General features: G+C 38.9%; 3 protein-coding genes and 1 long non-coding RNA gene across 6 annotated transcripts; 3 read left to right on the top strand and 1 right to left on the bottom strand.

Annotated features, from left to right (window-relative positions):
* The first annotated feature begins 558 nt into the window (after nt 1-558).
* LOC107220563 (beta-1,3-glucan-binding protein 1) lies at nt 559-6269 on the top strand. Of its 3 annotated transcripts, none has more exons than XM_046736456.1 (8): nt 562-1071; nt 1599-1820; nt 2080-2231; nt 2366-2502; nt 2938-3101; nt 3193-3566; nt 3817-3927; nt 5877-6269. In XM_046736456.1, exons 1-8 carry the CDS (start codon nt 954-956, stop codon nt 5952-5954), a joined length of 1356 nt encoding a protein of 451 aa, XP_046592412.1. In that variant the 5' UTR covers nt 562-953; the 3' UTR covers nt 5955-6269. The 3 variants fall into 3 exon arrangements, with proteins under 3 accessions (XP_046592413.1, XP_046592412.1, XP_015514705.1); XM_015659219.2 differs by having other exon boundaries at nt 566-1071; nt 4067-6269; XM_046736457.1 differs by lacking the exon at nt 3817-3927 and having other exon boundaries at nt 559-1071.
* A 3004-nt stretch (nt 6270-9273) lies between these two features.
* On the top strand, nt 9274-12230 carry LOC107220547. Its single transcript, XM_015659196.2, has 2 exons — nt 9274-10128; nt 10840-12230. The coding sequence occupies exons 1-2, from the start codon at nt 10014-10016 to the stop codon at nt 11286-11288; spliced, it is 564 nt and encodes a 187-aa protein (XP_015514682.1). The 5' UTR covers nt 9274-10013; the 3' UTR covers nt 11289-12230.
* On the bottom strand, nt 11348-13290 carry LOC107220550 (28S ribosomal protein S10, mitochondrial). Its single transcript, XM_015659198.2, has 5 exons — nt 13078-13290; nt 12892-12996; nt 12375-12502; nt 12097-12298; nt 11348-12002 (listed from the first exon to the last, which is right to left on the bottom strand). Exons 1-5 carry the CDS (start codon nt 13090-13092, stop codon nt 11931-11933), a joined length of 522 nt encoding a protein of 173 aa, XP_015514684.1. The 5' UTR covers nt 13093-13290; the 3' UTR covers nt 11348-11930.
* Nucleotides 13291-13943: 653 nt separating this feature from the next.
* On the top strand, nt 13944-14773 carry LOC124293853. Its single transcript, XR_006903727.1, has 3 exons — nt 13944-14091; nt 14375-14473; nt 14713-14773. It is a non-coding gene; the product is annotated as an uncharacterized LOC124293853 (long non-coding RNA).
* The last annotated feature ends 5494 nt before the right edge of the window (nt 14774-20267 follow it).

Below are 20267 nucleotides of genomic sequence, written 5' to 3'. Positions count from 1 at the left end.
TTAATGTCATTTGAACATATATTCCTATACATACATAATACATTCGTTTCCTTTTTTTTTATGTAATTATTGTACGGTTATCGACTTGTCAATTTAAACATTTAAGTTTAGCTTATTGCTCGAATAAATAATAAACAAATAACTCTACAAAGGATAAGTTATATGCATAATGTACAACTCTATTAACTATATAGCAGATCGCAGTAATTTTAATCAAGTGATGTACACAAATAATTGAGAAAAAATATAATACCAAACAAGTAAAATGATGTTTTGACAACGCTCAAGCCACATGTTGGTATCCAGATTAACTATATTACAGATTTAAGGATGTCCAAACCCGCGCAATCCAGAAAGTCTGGAGTTGAGAATTTAGTATCACCGCATTCTTTTAAACAATGACAGAATTTGAAAAATGGTCGGATTGTTTACTTCGTGTTTTCTCGTGCGAATTTCGTGAAGTGGATTAAATTTTTAGTCTAGAAAATTTACTAGTCAAGGGATTTTGAAAATAGAAGACTACATTAATTAAGTATAAAAATGTTCTCCACCTCGGAAACCCATATGTCTGTAAATCAGTCACTGATTCATGTTATACCGATGGACATTTTGCGGTTACGGATTTCTCGGAATACCGTGATATGTTTGCGGGGTTCCCATTGGTATTCGTGGAATTTTTAGATATCGATTATTTTGAATATTCATTAATACGCGTGTCAGCGGATCAGCTCAGAAACTTGGCTAAGCAATACAATCAAAGTATACTTATCGCGCGTTTTTTCCGATGTGTATAAGAGTGAGAGAGGGAGAATTACGTAATGAAAATAAAAAGGACAATCATTTTATTTGCCGCATACGCCGGTACCGACGTTCACTACGCGAACAGCGAGCAATCCGAACTTGTCATTGTAGCCACTTGACACGCACCATTTGCATAAGATTTTTTTTCTGAAATGAAAACACTCGCGTTGATATTTGTAGCTTTTTGCTGTATTGGAATTTGTGCTTACACGGTACCGGATCCTGATATTCAGCTACTGTCTCCTCGTGGAATTCGAGTGTCTATACCAGGTGAGATTCAATTAGTTGTACCGTTAAATTTTCGGGACTAAAATAACGTGCACGATACATTTAAAGTTATTAATAAAAATTTAATTTTTTAAGTTCTTCAATTAGAAAGAATTCAATTTTCAATACGAATATTTGAACAACTTTGTTCCGATTGTTTCGATTAATCCGTTATAAGTTATTGATCATTGTTTATGCGGTACATTTGCAAATAAATATTTATTAGTCAAACTATTCCTCACTATTGTTGTAGTAGAATTACCTTGGGGCATAGTTTATTTTCGCGAAAATATAAATAATCTTATTCTCCGTTATATAATTGATCGATATATGTGTATTGAAATTATGTATTTCACGTTCGTTTTAAGCGTAATTAAGATTGCGTATTTCATATTTTACATCTTGGAGAAATTTTATCAGTAGACTATTAATGATTGTTGTTAGTTCAATGTAATATCGTTGCATTATCTGCTGCATAGTAATTTTAATATGTGATTACACATTTGTATGCTATATGAGAACATTTTCAGATGCAACGGGAATACAACTGGTTGCGTTTAACGGAAACGTTAACAAAAATATAATCCCAGACCAAAGTGGATCAATATCCCGTGAGATCTTTCGTCCCACGTCGAGTAAATGGATGTTCGAAGATACTCACACTCTTGTTCAAAGACGAGACGTTCTCCACTATTGGATTTACATTCAAGTTGATGGAAGTCCGCACAAGAAAACGGGATCGTGGAGTCCTTGTAAGCATTTGTTCGAACTTTTCAAACAAATCTTAGTCACTCTCTGTCCTGAACGTTATACGTGTAATGTGTTTTATCATATTTTTGGATTTTGAATTCAATTGCCGAGAAAGAATTGAATCATCGTTAGTATGACGATAAGAGCAATTTAATTCCATGCAATTGGCATATAATACGTGGTTAAAAAATTTATCAATTGTTTAATTATAAAGTTGAAATAGTTTTGGGTGAAATATTAGATATTGGTATTTTTTTTTAGCGGCAACAAGTCCTTCGGGCTCTTGCACCCCGAGCATCACTACCACAACGCGTCAAGGGTTGATTTGTCAAGGCCAGTTAATTTTGGAAGACAATTTTGATTCGTTCAACACATCGATTTGGTCAAGAGAAATATTCATTCCTTCACAACCTGTGAGTACACAATTTTAACGCTGTTATATGTATAAGACTTGGAAAAAGAAGTGTGTAGAATAATATGCCGTAATAAACGTCTCTATTTGTAACACACTGTAATTCTGAAGAAAGATATATTTTTCTCGTCGCAGCAATATGAATTTTGTGTATACCACAACCACCAGCAAAGCGTGAGAATCAAGAATGGAACGCTTCACGTGATTCCTAGTCTACTTGAAGACTCGTACGGAGAACGTGCTACCGCAGTAGGCACCATGACTCTGGCCGAGTAAGTAATAAGACTTTATACTAAAATGATAAACTCTGAAATATTATTAGAAGCATTGATCAACAAAATATGTAATTCTAAGTATAGAGAACTGTTTGTGAATAATGGAACCGATCAACATGATTTTCGTTTTACGGAGATTAATGTCAAGTGACTGTGTTCGGATTATCGAGTCTTGAACTGGGAATTATATATCGAATGGTTTACTCTCCGGTATTTCGGTGCTGAACTTCCAACTTATAAATTTGATTCTTAACGAGGAAGGAAACTCAGATCAATTCCGCAGAATCGAGATATTTTAAATTGATGTCGAAAATCTGCAAATATTTGCACCCATGATTTAATCTTCTTGTACACATACCTGTGTATATCGTTCGGTCCTTTCCGAATGATACAGAAATTGCTACAAAAACTTGTAACTTATTTTGATGACAGGTGTACCAGTCAGGTACCTTCAGATTGTTCCCGGTCAGCTACAGGATACCTTATTCTACCACCAGTGATATCTGCGCGTCTAACGACCATCAATCATTTCAACTTCCAATACGGAAGAGTCGAGATTCGTGCAAAATTTCCAGAAGGCGACTGGCTTTATCCAGGTAGGAAACCTCAGTAAGTTCCAACTATTCGCCGCCGTTACCTAAGTTTACAATTTGAAAAAAAATCTACACCTATCATCGAATCCGACAGAATTATGGCTGCAGCCGAAGAATCCTACGCAATTTTCGGAATTCAAAAGCGTTTTCGTGCGGCTGGGAATGGCGCGTGGAAATCAGGTGCTGACAGGAACGACGGGAAATTATGATGGGCGCCTGTTGGAATTCGGTTTACGAGCTGGTTCGGCACCAAACTTCCAGAGCGTGGATATCCAGAAATTTTCAAATATCACAGGTCACTGGACTTCCGGATTCCATGTATATTCGACTACCTGGAACGCGGATGGATTCGTGTTTCATGTCGATGGCGAAGAAGCCGGTCGCTTGACTCCTAGACCGAATGACTGGTTCAGCAATAGCAATGCCTCATCAGGAACAAGAAATAAGATGTCACCCTTCGACGGTCAGGTAAAAAAAAAAATTTTATTTACCGAATGATATACAATTTACTGCAGAATAGAAGATATATCGAACTCCGTTTTGTTCAATGAGAAGAAGAAAAACCCGCAACGGCGTAAATGAGTTACCGCTGTGAATGTTTTATATGTAAACCCATGTTTTGCATCGTCAGGTCGTTTTTTCCAAATGTAGAAAAAAACCATACCATAAATGAGAAATACTGCGGATTTGTAAGTCGGTTTTCTGGTTTTAATGATAGTTTTACATTACTCTGGGAGTTGGCGTGGGTGGAGTACGTGATTTTCCGGACAACTTACGCAGCGGCGACGGTGTTGGATATGAAAAACCGTGGAAAAACGTCGCAGCCAAGGTTTGAACAGTTCTTACAAGTTTTTGATTACACGTGTTGGAAATACATCTATCACTATTGTTTACTTCAATGCCATCGCCTTTACTTACTATAACACAAAGGAAATTCGAATTCGTTTATCACGTGTGTATAATTGCAGGCTTTACTTCGCTTTTGGGAAGCAAAAAATCATTGGTTTCCAAGTTGGCAAGATTCCAATAATCCTGGTAAATCGCATCTGCAGATCGATTACGTCCGGGTTTATGCACTCTAAAGATTTACTGTTGCACATATCCTGCAGTAATCAAGGTGTTTGACCGACTTTTATTATGTAAATAGAAAATGAATATATTTCGTCCTCTTCTTCACGGTGGAATCCGTATATGTATTCCATATCGACAGGGAACACGTTTTGATCTTATTCTGGAAAATGTTTATGTAAATGATCATAAAATTTGAATGAAAGTTTGTGTGATATCGAGCGAATTGAAATGGAAAATATGTTTCTACTTAGAATTGAATTCGCTCCATTTGTCCAATACCTTGAGTATGGGAAATATTACAATAATACACTCATGCGTAAAACGTGAATAAAAGTAGGTGAGCGACTTTTCTTATACAGTTTATTTTTGAAATAAATAGATATACCGAAAACTTTAGTAACAAATATAGAATTGTACAGGATAATAATGGCTAAACAATGTACATTAACGTGTTTGTTGAGATCGCTATTATATGCCATGGAATTATCAGTCTGGCGTTAATTACTTATCGGCCAATGTGTCTTGTAGTTGAATCTGTTTTACACCTGTATCGTTGAGTCTTAAAGCTGAATTCACACGGGTACTACATCTGCAATGGTTCTTCTGTGAAATAAAATTCCATTTAAGTTATATCAATAACTGCAAATATAAAGTCACTTCGAAAAGTAATGCGAAGGGTTTGAAATGAAATCACATGAAATTGGCCCGTTGTGCTTCTTTAATTAACGTAATGGATTTTATTTACCCTGTAATTATAATGCGGGTGGCCGGAAGACGCTCCTGAAGAGAATCGTACTTTGACCCAATTGCGGAGTGAAGTGCAGACCCAGTCGATGGTGCGCTTACCATTTTTAGGCTGCTCAAGTCGTACCCAACGATAGCCTGACAATCATAAAGTTGCCGGATTTGGGACGATTTCAGCGCCATCCACGTGACCTGCCGGTGCAAAAATTCCAATTTTTCAGGATTAATTGTCTTTTGAATTTTAGGACCAGAGATATGTTAATATCACTGTTCAGGTTTTATTGAAGATTTGTGAAAAAATTGATGCTCAGGCTTTTTACTTCAGGAGCGTCAATTTTCGCGGCTATAGGTATTTATTCCGAACATCGTAACGAGTTCCTAATAAAACATCGAACATGGAGCGACCGACAATGAAATGAAATTTTTATTAAAAATACAAACCCGGTGCTTCTGTACTAATGCTAAGGAAGTTTCTGGTTCGTAAGGTGGAAAACACGTAAGAGTCCCACCACCACATCTGAATAAAACGAGCCTCCGGATAATCCAAGACGCTGTTGCCCAGTCACCGTAGTCCATAATCAGACTCTGGCTTAGGTCACTTCTGCCAATAATATCACACGTAACAAAATACAGCGTGTCTGATATATGAAAGATATTATTCAAATTTCCAATGGTCGAAAATCAGTTGAGTCTATCAAAAATTCGTTAACGATAATTAAAAAATAAATATTGCTAAGAAATAAATAAATAAATAAATAATCACTACGTAAATCAAACGAACGATTCGATGAACAGATCATGCACGCGATAGGATCAGACAATAAATTCAAATTAGAAATCTGTAACTGCGATAGTATAACTGCAGGGTTGGCTATGAAGAAAAAAAGAATTTCAGCCATTAAACATTAATACAATTGACTCTGTTTCTTACTTGAACTGTTTCTTTCGGGATGAATTTTTCAGGAGTATTTCGTTCGTGAGGACGATGTTCTCGCTGCTCCTCTCTCCTTGCAGAACGACCAAAACATCGCCAGGTCCTAGATCCGTTAGATCGACAATACCTTCCTCTTCTTTGAGGATGTTTTGAAAAAAAAAACCGCCTTCTACGGGATGATTGTCTTCCGGTTTTCCCTTCCTGTCCGTCGACACTATAGATGTCTTTGTCGATTTTAGAGTGGCTACAGTACTGACATGTTCCTCGGCACAGAATACTATTCGTGGATCTTTATCCAGTAACGTGGTCAGTTTTGCGTCTAAGGAAATGATATAGTAGTAAACTGATTAGTATTAGAAATATCCAATAAGAGAATTGTAAGAAAGTAATTTACACGGCAATTTACAAATATTTTTCGCCAACTTCGAACTGCGATCTTTTATTTTTCCACACAACTCATTTTTGTCTTTCATCTGTTATCTTATCCTTTCCTGCAAACATGTGCGAACTACCATACATGGGTAAAATATTTACATAGCTTATACTTACCAGAAGATTTATGGATCGGATCAATCGGGTAAAGAACGGCGCCGAGGATGAGCGATGCGACGAGAATCGTGTTGACCTTGGGATCGTTTGGTCCTGCTAGTAAACCGATGAGTTTCCCGGGGGTAACGCCGAGGGAACGAAGCCCAGCTGCGAGTGCAAGAGCCTCGGACAAAACGTCCTTGTACTTCAAAACCTCGCCAGTTGCAGCGTTCACCTATACAATACATAGGTTTGTATACCTATATGTGAGCAAATAATTGCGGCATCCAGTTTGGCGGGTAAATATTAATACAAAAGAGAGAATAAAAATTAGAACAAAAAGAAGACCAAGAAAGTAAAGAAGATGGAAGGCAAAATGCCGAAACAGCCCCATCAGACGGTCACAGTTTGTTTTTTTATTATTTCTTGAACAAAAAACGACAAGATCTCGTGTCCAACACATTCGAAATCGTTTGTGTTGGGTATAGCTGATGCAATCGTAACAACCGGTATTTTGCGTATCGTGTTCACTGTCTGGAGTTTATACATTATCAAATGACATTATTTACCGGTCCGTCATAATGGATTACGGATATTGTAGTTGACTGGAGGCAATTTTTGTGTGGAGCTTGACGAAACAATTGGAAATTTTTTACGGAGTTTGGCCAATTCTACGAATGCTTGTATTTTATTTCATTTATAAATTACGGTATATGCGGATCGTCTAACCCTGAGATGCAGTGCTTGGAAAAAAGTTTGAAGCAATTAATCGAACCTGGACCACATGGTCGTGATATTTTCCGAACATTTCGACCAGGCAGTGACTCAGCGAGGTTGCCGGGGTCTCCATGTCCTGAAGAAATCCCTCGACGCCAGGACCGTCGAGGAATATGGATGGCCGACCGTTTTTCTCATTCTTGACAAAGTCGGTTTCTCTGAATGGTCTGCTCGCCAGAATGGAAGGTCGCCTACCTGGGAGACACCGGCGAGATTACAAGTCTAATGAGGATTTGAATAATTCATCACATCCCGTCACGTGCGCGTTAAATCAGCGGCTGGTATTCGAACTGAACCGTCGATGAAATTTCGAGAATAATATTGATTGATCTCAGACACCCGATAATCTTTATGATGTGTTAGAATCATATATCTATACAGGTCGGAGGTCTCTGTACCCAATGCTTCATTAGATTGCAATATTGTGGCTTGAGTGGAAAATGTAGAAAAAAACGAATTACCAGCTGCTCATCCACTAGTAAAATATTTATCATATTATACTTTAATATTGTATGACTCTTGTTGTATGTCTAGGAATTTTGTGTGTACGAAAATGTATAATTCGTATGGATTTTTATCACCATTCGTGACTACAATGTTACAACTTATATATCTTAAGTTTACAGGTGATTAGATTGTAAACACATTAGATCATAGGCTTCGTCCATCCGATGACAAATCGTCGTGCGTTTATACCAACTATCATACTACGCGTGTATAAGGTATTCATTTCTGTACAACAATCATTTTAGACACTGCACTTCAAACTTTTTCCAAATAATTTCTAATCCAATACAATGTGTGAAATAATTAACGAAGGCAGATTTCATTACGCTATATCCTACGATGTATAATTTTGGCTGGTTGACAGCTGTTTCCGTAGGATAAGATGATGTCTTGCGGAATTGAATCAGCAAGATGTGACAATGGTGAAGTATATATTACGATGAGATAAATTATAAGACTCACCCCAACAACACCAAAAGCTCCTTGTGATGGTCATGCTTGATTAATACAAACTTTCATTCCGATATTTGACACGTCGTGAACACATCGGAGCTTTCATATGTTTTAGGAAAGAATGGCACGTTGGTTTCACACTACAGAGATAATACTCAACCCAGCCTGATTGATACCATATCTTGCGATTAGAGAACCCAGCGATACACAAAAGTCAAGCTTCGCGATCATTAATGAATTATGGAGGAATAAAAATTTTCTTCGTTGTAACTTTGATCAGAAATTTACGATGCATTCTTCGTAGCCTTTATAAAATCTATAGTAGATTATAATTGATTCTGACGATAAGGCGTATAGGTAAAAAGCTTCGAGTAGTTTATATATGACGGTTACATGTATCTGTATATCAAAAAAATATTCTCTTCACATTGAGTGGTGTTTATGTAATAATACCACTGGATGGCGCTGTGCGGATTACGATGGAAAACTAAAAGTTATGGAAAAAAGTTGAATTCTCGAAAGTTGTATACCGTGACTTTGTATATTATATGATAGTACTATAAGTTCGCTTGACATGCTCACGTGTATGTATTTCACCGTTCAAAGTTAAGGACTCTAAGCATTAATGCTCACGCGGGTTTAACGATCATCCTAATCAAAAACGCTAATGTTTGCTCGGCTCGTCAACATGTGCAAGAGAGCTCGCATGCAAAATTTGATTATGATTATCAATACCCAGGTACCTGTTCCTAGAATAGAGGGGACCTTGAACACGACAGATTCTAGGGTCACGGTTAGCCGCGGGCACTCAATTATTGTACCTATAGTCTTACTCGAGTATCTGTACAATAAATGTTGCGGAAATTATTAGCAATATAGGTCCGATCGTGAATCTGGTAAAAACGACGATATATTCATTTTAACCGCAATTTCTTAATACGCGCTAGTTTTTTTACTTCATTTACCAGTCTTGTGCTGCCGGCTTATATTAATGACTAAACGAACCGGCCTTCTGACGAAGCGATTCCTAATCCGGATATTATGTACCCGAAGCCCTTCTTCGCGGCACACGTTAATTGTATACTATGTTTCTAATAGGATCCAGATCTTTTTCAGGGTCATATAGTTAACGTTTTTTCTTCGTACACTTTCTTGCTCAATCACCATTATATCTCTTGTACCACACATTACAGATACATCTGGAAATATACCTACATCAGTGCGAAATTACGCAAGACTACCGAAAGCACTTGAAAACTGGATCTGTGTAACGAAGACGCAACCTTCGGTCTAAAACGCCTTCATATTTTTTCGACATATCTTCTGGTTTTTATTTCGTACGGCCGAATCAAAATTGGTGGAATAATATTTTTTAGATCGAGGCGAACTGCGTCGGGAGAACGACAGAGCACCTCATACTTTATTCTCCTAGTTAAAACAAAACGAGACATAAAGAAGAAAATAATAAATTGAACCGTGGAAAAAAGAATCGCGTGCAATCTCTCATTCCATTATTAGGATAGCACCGAAGAGTCTGCAGGTATTCAAATCTTTACGCGTGTAACGGCGACATCGCATTTTGCAGTGGGCGGTCTTTGCGCGTCTGTAACACATCTCGGGCCTTTCTACCTTGCGTTTGTGTGCTGGCAAGAGGTCCTGCTCGATCAATTATAAATTTTACACTGACAGACAACAGGTGCTGTATCGTCCGAGAACTCTGGCCTTTCGGACTTATTTAGTCTTACCTCGCCGCGATTCCAGATTCTATGATTCGCAGTAAATAATTATTTAGTCATTATCGCGTAACGATCAAAGTGCTCTACTTGTGACATTATACCTGGAAGGGTAAATTATTTTGCTGACATACCTCTATCCTGCGGTAAAAAATATCCGGATAAATTATGGTGTCCTCAAGGATTATTCCTGTTATCGGTGTTATCCTGGTATGCAATTCTGGATTTGCCAGGCCACGCAATCCGCAATCTACGCGGTTTTCAAAGTCTTCGGAGAATTCGGGTAAGCAATTAGAGTTGTGGAGTTTTTGATTTCTGAAATGTGATAGAGCTGCGTGTTGAATAAAATAATATAGTTTTTGGGACTAACATGGAACGCTAGTCAAGTTGACTTTGAAATTTTCACACTAACAGTGGAAGAAATGAAGCTGCTTGGGGAGAAGACTAAATTTTAGACATATGTGAATGTGCTGCAAATTTTTCTTGCTACGTGTTAACGTTTCCTTGAATTAATCCGGTCCTTTTTTATTTTCATAAATCCAATTCACGTTGACAAAGTGAATTTTCTAATAATTCAATGAAAAAAGCAGGCATAAAGGAGAAATTTGATCTAGAATTCGGTATGCATAGTTTTCAAATGTCGCAGTATATACATAATATGTAAAAAAAAAAGAAACAGGAAAAAGAAATTATTTAAGATTATTTAGTAGTTTCTTTCATCCCCTGAATTATCGAGTTTGGATCGTGTTTTATGCAACAAGTAGGAGCATTTTTTATGAGTATGTCGAATTAAATTTACTGGTGAATAATTGATCCAGCGTCATGATAGATGAGAAACGTTAAAAAAAAATCTTTAATTATCTTTAGATGTCTCAAATAAGTAAAACTTCACCGAGCCGTGTTTGCTACCCTTGAGGATTAATGTACATACACCTATATTATTTATTATATATTACATTACATACATACTATATTATATATTATTTATTTTTAGCCGGAGAATTCGTTCTTTGGAGTTGTACTGCCACAGCTCAATTACAAAGAAACAGCGTAAACAATAACATCATTCATATCACGCCTGGAGTCGGTCTTCCAACTTTAACCGATATTCGTTCCGCGATCGGCTCTCGTACGCGATCAAATAATGTGCATCTGGATCATAAAGACGATGATCGCGTTAACAACATCCAAATAATCAAGTTAAACACCATTCCTAATTACCACGAACTCAAGAAATCGAATGCAGATCAGCCGGCAAACCACAAGGATGCAACGATCTCTGACTCCCCGTTGAGGACGATAAGGGTGAACGCATTCAGGAAGAACGCACCTGTAATTTTCAGGGCTAAGCCTCAGCTACCCCAACTCGAGGATACGCCGTTAAAAAAGGACGAGATCGACATGCACAGTAGCGAAATAATAACCGTAATCAAGTCTCAATGATGGTCATTGGCAGTTTCGCAAGATTGGTCGCTAAATATTAAGCGTTACTTTTATTTTTCATGGGATAGTGATTGATCGTCATATATGTAATGTAAATGTGTATGGAAATGATGTAATTAGGCGGTTATTATAATCATTGCTTATTGCGTTGAATCGAGGATTAACGCCGAATAACTTCCAATACAATCGTTCAAGTATGCGTGCGTAGACTGCTTATTGGCTGTATGAGTATCTGTATGAATAAATCATATAATACATCTAAGAATTCATATACTTGGAATAAGATATTAGACATCGCTATAATTATGTCGGTAGAATCGCACAATGACGAACACTTTTCAATGCTCGTATATCATTCTTGTGAGATGATTAGCAACTTTCATAATTCCTGAACGCATGTTATAACGATTTTAAACAATTTGAGGAAGTAAAAATTTACAAGTTCGAAAGTACATTTGCTTGTAGTTGATCTGTGAAATAACTAGATTCTGATTTCTATCCTTAATTTTAGACATATACCAGCAGTTAAGCCTGTAGGATAATCGCTTGCGAAAAGTGATGATGACAGTAAACAGAATTTTTGAAATACTTGGTTTATTAAAAATCTAAATATAAGACTATAATATTGTTTTCAAAAAGAAATTAGTTCGTACTAGTAGTTGATGCTGAATTTGGTGGTACTCTGATAGATTCTAGTAGAGGCAGCATTTCAACCTGCAGAAAAGCATATAAAAATGATGTATTCTGATATTTGTAATAGTATTTGTTCTGAATATTTTGTAAGATGTAGGAATGATTGACTTGTGACCTTTGTGACTTTCATAGCAACTCCTTCAGGTAAGTTCCTCTGTATGTATTCGAGTATCGTATCAGCAGTAGATCCGGTGAGGCGATGAAGATCAATAAATCTGTAGTAAGTTCTGATTTCGTATTGAACACGATGTTTCTTGAAAATGTGTACACACTTTAATAGCGTGTAACGTTTATGTTCTGGCTTGCGCGGAGCGAAGCTAGAAAAGTAAAAAGTTTTTATCATAACTACAATGACTTGAAAAGTTGGGGCTCATCTTGATCAAATCAATTTACTTTCTACCGATCGTTGCACCAAGCTTTTCCGCAGCCGATACTGTGAAGTGTGCGTAACTCTTTAAAACGGCTGGATCATTCCCCCGAACCTCTAACTGAATTTGCTTGTACAGTTTGTCTGGTATAGCCTAGAAAATTAAAAAGTTGACAGTGGTAATGTTGACATGTCCAAAACAATGTAGGGGAAAAGAGCAAATTTTGCAATTCTAGAATGATTGAAATGGAGTCAAGTTTTCCCAAGATCGTAATGCTTTGCCATGGATTACTGGATTTCGAATAATTCTTAAGTTGCGAAATAATGATTTTCCTAATAAACATGTGTCAATACAATAACGTTAGTAACTTCAGACTCATAGAATTCTCGACTTATTTTGTTACTTTCAGTAGGTCTTGAAACATTTCTCAGCGCTAGTGCACGCTGGTTTGAAACTAAATTTGCTTTGTCAATAAATTCTCAAAATATGAGATCGAAATGGAGGCTAAGAATAAATGATTACAATAAGTGATTCGTGATCACCGTTTCAATTGACTGCTGAGATTGTGTTGACAGAGCTCTGCCAAGTATTCCGCTAGTTGTTTCAAGTCCCAATTTTGGTAATACATTACGGAAAACTAATGCCGTCTGTAAATGAAAAGGTTTCATTTCATATAGTGTTAACTCAGTAATTGTGTCTAATGTTGAGAATAAGAGTTGTGAAATTACCTTCGAGTATAACATGTTGATATTTGTTACGAAAGATTGATTTATTGGTTCATAAATTAGAACAACTCGTCAATATATTCAGACTATCGGTATTTCTGCAAATTCAAGACTGAATGGAAGGAATGCTAGGGTTTCATAACCTCAATACTTCAATCTGTGACTACCGTGACGACCGTGACTACAATCCTCTAGTATTCATCCTCCATTAGCTAGCACTATCGGAAGGTACCCTTTTTATCGGGCGAGTAAATAAAGTGCGTATTTCTTGTCTGAAATGTAAAGACTAAAGTCATCATACATCATACATAGTATTAAAGTTCGAAACCAAATTTTGGATGTTCGGATGTTCAGAAAGTGACGTCACCCAAAATTTTTTCTCTCTTGATGTATATAGACGAAAATCAATTGGCCGAATTCCTCAGTCTGGAAACAACCACGCAGTAGAGCGGACGTATGAGAATCGCGCTCCGCAAATTTCGAGTACCGGGTTCTCTACCTCCTGGATCCTGCGCTCCGGGTCCGTTTCCTGGTGCAACTCGACTTCCAGGACAAGCGCCCCGTAGTTTCTGCGCTCCAGGTTCGCACCTGGTGAAAATCGACTTCCAGAACAAACGCTTCATAGTTCTGGTTGTCCAGGTCCTTGACCTGGTGACTTTTGATCTGCAGGACTGATTTTCCGTAGTTCTGGCTGTCCAGGTCCTTAACCTGGCGACTTTTGACCAAGCGCTGCGTACTTTCTGCGCTCCAGGTCCGCTACCTGGTGAAACTCGACTTCCAGAACAAGCGCTCCGTAGTTTCTGCGCTCCTGGTCCACTACCTGGTGAAACTCGACTTCCAGAACAAGCGCTCCGTAGTTTCTGCGTCCAAGGTCCACTACCTGGTGCAACTCGACTTCAGGGACAAGTGCTCCGTAGTTTCTACGCTCCAGGTCCGCTACCTGGTGAAACTCTACTCTCTGAGGACAAGGAAGACGAGGAGAACAAGGTGGACGAAGAGAACGAGGATTTCTGCACGGTGAGTATAACATTTTTCTACTATTCAATGGCAATTGTGATTTTATTCTATCCAAAATTTTTGAACTTGTTACGTTTACAATAAATTATTTCAATTCATATTTCGCCCAAGTCGTAATTCAGTAGCTATCATCGTGCTAGTAAAATTTCTATAATTTTTTCTAATTTTCTCATAATCTTCTTGGTAAAATCTGTCCTTAAAAAAATGATATTATTCGTTACACAATATTTTTGATGTGTTAAAATACTGAAAATATTTATTACTATTCCATGTGTAACCCGAGGTCGTTATCGGTGGGTGTTAGAGGTGATCTGAGGTGGACAAGAAGGACGAGGAAGACGTGGAGAACAAGGTGGGGGAGGAGGACGAGGATTTGTGCTCGGTGAGTAAAACATTTTTATAATATCTGATGGCAATTGTAATTATATTTCATCTAAAATATTTCAAACTTGTCATGTACACAATGAATTATTTCAATTTATTTTTCCCGAAGCACATATTCAGTAGCTTTGAATGCGCTAATAAAATTTATTATATAATTGATTAGTTCATTAATTACATTAATCCTTACACAATATTTTTGATGTGTTCATATACTGAAAATATTTATTACTATTGAAGGTACAACCCAAGGTGGTTATCGGTGGTCGTCGGTCGTCGTTGGAGGTGGTCGGAGGTAGACGAGGAGGAGGACGAGGAAGACGAGGAGAACAAGGTGGACGAGGAAGACGAGGATTTGTGCTCGGTGAGTAAAACATTTTTATAATATTTGATGGCAATTGTAATTATATTTCATCTAAAATATTTCAAACTTGTCATGTTTACAATAAATTATTTCAATTCATTTTTTGTACAAGCACATATTTAATAGCTCATGAAATTTATTACGTATTAAGAGATTATTTAATTATATTAATCCTTACATAACACTTTTGATGTGTTCTTGTACTGAAAATATTTATTACTATTCCAGTTATAACCCGAGGTGGTTAGCAGTGGTCGTCGGGGGTGGTTGGCGGTGGTTGGAGGTGGTCGAGCTGGACGAGGTGGAGGACAAGGATTCGTGCTCGGTGAGTTTAACATTTTTACAATATTTGATGAAGTAGAATCAGCATCAGGAGTAGGATCAGGGGAAGATGTAGAAATAGGAGTAGAAGTAAGAGTAGTGGTAGGAATAGGACTCGGAGTAGGAATATGAGTAGAAGTAGGAATAGTAGGAGTTGGAGTGGGATTAGGAGTAGGAGTAGTCGGAGTAGGAATAGGAGTAGTCGTCGTAGTAGGAGTAGGAGTAGGAGTAGGAGCAGAAGTAGGTAGGGCGGGGTGGGTCGTGTGAGGGGAGGGGAGGGGTGGGAAGGGGATATTATCATATCAAGCTATCAGTAATAAGCAATTGCGGGTAAAATATTAGCTTACTTTTGTAAGTATTTATGAATATAGCCCCTATGAATATTCATTGTTGATATATAAGGTCTGGCAATGTACCTACTTTCTGTAAGAAATGTTGAAGATTTTTAACATAATTATTTTTCAGTTCTGTGCCCCACCTAGTGATCCACTAGTACATATCCTCCGACGTGACATCGCTGTGCTACGTATAAAGAAGAAAAGATTGATTAAGATGCAAATTGCTCCTCTCTTCTTGCCATTGTGCTTTCAGCCATTGTTGTGCCGTGTGTTTAAAATTTAGAACAGTATATAATATAGAATAACAGGTACAGCTACGAATATAACACTACAATAAATCTTATAGAAATGAGCTCTCATTGAGATTTCTCTGTATTTATAACTCGACGGGAGAAGGCAAAAATCAATGTAATGCCATCTGTAAGGTAATTTGACTCGTGTTTGCACAACGAGAACTCGTTGGGCATTTTGCGGTGAAATTTGAAAAATTGTTGTACAAGAAATTAAATAACTGTAAAAATGGAGAAACAATATTATCTCTAATAGTGAATGTAGCTAATACAGCTTTAACCGTATATTGATTATGTTAATGATCTATTGTGACAAGATCGGAATTAGATAAGCTCTCTAAATACTCTTTTCTGGACTATTAATTTATATCATGTATATGTAAATGTATACTTCTTCAGTTTATACAATCACTGCACTAGGATTACCCTTGCCACGTTTTACGTTGCGCTTGTGTAATTTATATATTATTAACCTTACGTTTTACTCTATTTGCGACAAGTTGTGAGTGTTTCTAATTTCTTGGCAATTATTTATGTACATGTATGTGTATATATGTATATGTATACTTATGCATGTGTATATACATATGTACACATATTTAAAACTAGATTTTGACAATAAACACAGAGGTTTTAGTATATTCACATACGGATTTCTGTGTATAGGTATGCTTGAACTAAAACATCCTTATCTCTAATACGGAGTTCTTCGTAATTTGCATTTGTTCTTGTAACCCAATGTCGTACATACGATGGCAAAAATCGAGATCCAACTTAACTGAGTCTCAAAGCCCTGTTGACATAAAAGCAGCTATTCGATAGAAATTATAATTTATAGTTTACACAGCCCATTGCATGATATTTCATTACAAATACATATGTTTCAATGTATTTAGGAATAATTTATCAAATATACGATAAAATTGATGCACCGGATCATCGGCGACTTTAACTTTTGAAATGTCCTACCATTTTCGAACACCTCCTACCTCCCCCTGCCACCTCCGACCATCAATGGCCACTTTCTACCACCCCCTATCACCTTCTGCCAGCGCCGACCACCTCCTACCATTTCCGAACACCTCCGACCATCCTATTTAGCTATATTACCAGATTAGCTATGATATGAAAAGAGAAGAATTATTCATTTCGAAATGGGATTCTATTCGACGCGCGCTCGATGTATTCCATAACATTAGTATTCATAATTATTCCAACAACTTTTCATTTGCTCTCTCGATCTTGAATTTTCATAGGCATAGAATCGAAACGTTGTTTTAGCTGGTCGCAAGTGAAGTATCTGCGTTGGGTAGAGGAGCAGAATTGTTTTTCGAAAAGTATTCGGATGGAAAAAAATTCAGAGTAACTGTAATACATCACGGATGCGCTAATTTTGAACGAGATGAAATGGATGCTTCGTATATGAGACGGTATTTAACGCTGCGTAGTGGTTTAAAGACCTAGAAAGGTGATAGGGAGAGAAAGAACGATGCTTCTTAACACTTCGAGTGTATTTTAACACACATTTGAAAGATACGAGCGAAATTTTTCATCATCCAACTGTCGCAGAACGGCAGCGTTATTAGCCGACCCGTTCACTGAAGAATATATCTTCAGTCAACGGCTGACCATCGAAGGGCCTGGCCGCTTGAGTCTGGAATCGGCAGGAGAGATAAAGTGCGTATTTCTTGTATGAAATGTGAAAGCTAAAATCATTATACATCATATCATATCATCATACCTCATACATCATACATCGTACATCATACATCATCATACATAGTATCAAAGTTCGAAACCATAGTTTGGATGTCGGACGTTCAGAAAGTGACGTCACCAATTCGAAATCAGCTAGCCGAATTCCTCAGTCTGGAAACAACCGCGCAGTAGAGCGGACGGATGAGCGTCGCGCTCCGCAAATTTCGAGTACCGGGTTCTCAACCTCCCGGATCCCGCGCTTCGGGTCCGCTACGTTTTCGAGTACCGGGTTCTCAACCTCCCGGATCCCGCGCTTCGGGTCCGCTACGCGGTGAAACTCGACTTCCAGGATAAGCGCTCCGTGGTTCCTGGTTCATGTTTACAATAAATTATTTCAATTCGTTTTTCGCGCAAGCCCATATTCGGTAGCTGTCAGTCCGCTAATAAAATTTCTCGACTTCCAGGATAAGCGCTCCGTGGTTCCTGGTTCATGTTTACAATAAATTATTTCAATTCGTTTTTCGCGCAACCCCAAATTCGGTAGCTGTCAGTCCGCTAATAAAATTTCTCGACTTCCAGGATAAGCGCTCCGTGGTTCCTGGTTCATGTTTACAATAAATTATTTGAATTCGTTTTTCGCGCAACCCCAAATTCGGTAGCTGCCAGTCCGCTAATAAAATTTCTCGACTTCCAGGATAAGCGCTCCGTGGTTCCTGGTTCATGTTTACAATAAATTATTTCAATTCGTTTTTCGCGCAACCCCAAATTCGGTAGCTGTCAGTCCGCTAATAAAATTTCTCGACTTCCAGGATAAGCGCTCCGTGGTTCCTGGTTCATGTTTACAATAAATTATTTGAATTCGTTTTTCGCGCAACCCCAAATTCGGTAGCTGTCAGTCCGCTAATAAAATTTCTCGACTTCCAGGATAAGCGCTCCGTGGTTCCTGGTTCATGTTTACAATAAATTATTTCAATTCGTTTTTCGCGCAACCCCAAATTCGGTAGCTGTCAGTCCGCTAATAAAATTTCTCGACTTCCAGGATAAGCGCTCCGTGGTTCCTGGTTCATGTTTACAATAAATTATTTCAATTCGTTTTTCGCGCAACCCCAAATTCGGTAGCTGTCAGTCCGCTAATAAAATTTCTCGACTTCCAGGATAAGCGCTCCGTGGTTCCTGGTTCATGTTTACAACAAATTATTTCAATTCGTTTTTCGCGCAACCCCAAATTCGGTAGCTGTCAGTCCGCTAATAAAATTTCTCGACTTCCAGGATAAGCGCTCCGTGGTTCCTGGTTCATGTTTACAATAAATTATTTCAATTCGTTTTTCGCGCAACCGCAAATTCGGTAGCTGTCAGTCCGCTAATAAAATTTCTCGACTTCCACGATAAGCGCTCCGTAGTTCCTGGTTCATGTTTACAATAAATTATTTCAATTCGTTTTTCGCGCAACACCAAATTCGGTAGCTGTCAGTCCGCTAATACAATTTCTCGACTTCCAGGATAAGGTTGCTGGGTGAGTAAAACACTTTTATAATATTTGATGGCAATTGTAATTATATTTCATCTGAAATATTACAAACTTGTCACGTTTACAATAAATTATTTCAATTCATTTTTCGTGCAAGCACATATTCAGTAGCTATAAATAATCTTATACGATTTATTATATTATTAATTAATTAATTAACAATCTTATAATATTTAATGGCAATTGTAATTATATTTCATCTGAAATATTACAAACTTGTCACGTTTACAATAAATTATTTCAATTCATTTTTCGTGCAAGCACATATTCAGCAGCTATGAATAATCTTGTACAATTTATTATATTATCAATTAATTGATTAATTACATTAATCCTTACACAATATTTTTGATGTGTTCCTATACTAAAAATATTTATTACTATTCCAGGTATTACCCGAGGTGGTCGGAGGTGGACGAGGAGGAGGACGAGCTGGACGAGGAGGAGGACCAGGTGGACGAGGAGGAGGACGAGGTGGACGAGGAGGAGGCGGGGTGGGTCGTGGGAGAGGACCTCTCCTCTCCTCAGAGGAGGGGAGGGGGCGGGGCAGGGAAGGGGGTGAGGCGGGCGGGGAGGGGGAAGGGAAGGGACGGGAAGGGAAGGGAAGGGAAGGGAAGGGAAGGGAAGGGAAGGGAAGGGAAGGGAAGGGAAGGGAAGGGGAGGGGGCGGGGGCGGGAGGGGGAGGGAGGGAGGGCGGGCGGGCGGGAGGGAGGGAGGGAGGGAGGGCGGGAGGGCGGGAGGGAGGGAGGGCGGGAGAGGGAAGGGCCGGGCGGGTGGGTGGGCGTCTGGGGGACTTGCACTGACATCTGTCATCCACTCCCTCCCTCCCTCCCTCCCTCCCACCCTCCCTCCCTCCCTCCCTCCCGCCCGCCCGCCCGCCCTCCCTCCCTCCCTCCCTCCCTCCCTCCCCCCTCCCGCCCCCTTCCCGCCACCCTCCCCCTCCCCGCCACCCACCCCTTCCCTTCCCTTCCCTTCCCTTCCCTTCCCTTCCCGTCCCTTCCCCCTCCCCGCCCACCTCGCCCCCTTCCCTGCCCCTCCCCCTCCCCTCCTCTGAGGAGAGGAGAGGTCCTCTCCCACGACCCACCCCGCCTCCTCCTCGTCCTCCTCCTCGTCCACCTCGTCCTCCTCCTCGTCCACCTGGTCCGCCTCCCCGTCCAGCTCGTCCTCCTCCTCGTCCACCTCCGACCACCTCGGGTAATACCTGGAATAGTAATAAATATTTTTAGTATAGGAACACATCAAAAATATTGTGTAAG

This window comes from Neodiprion lecontei, chromosome 4, assembly GCF_021901455.1.
Source record: "Neodiprion lecontei isolate iyNeoLeco1 chromosome 4, iyNeoLeco1.1, whole genome shotgun sequence".
NCBI classification, from domain to species: Eukaryota; Metazoa; Arthropoda; class Insecta; order Hymenoptera; family Diprionidae; genus Neodiprion; species Neodiprion lecontei.
Note: the sequence above shows the minus strand (reverse complement) of the source record. Positions and strands in the feature narration are given on the sequence as shown.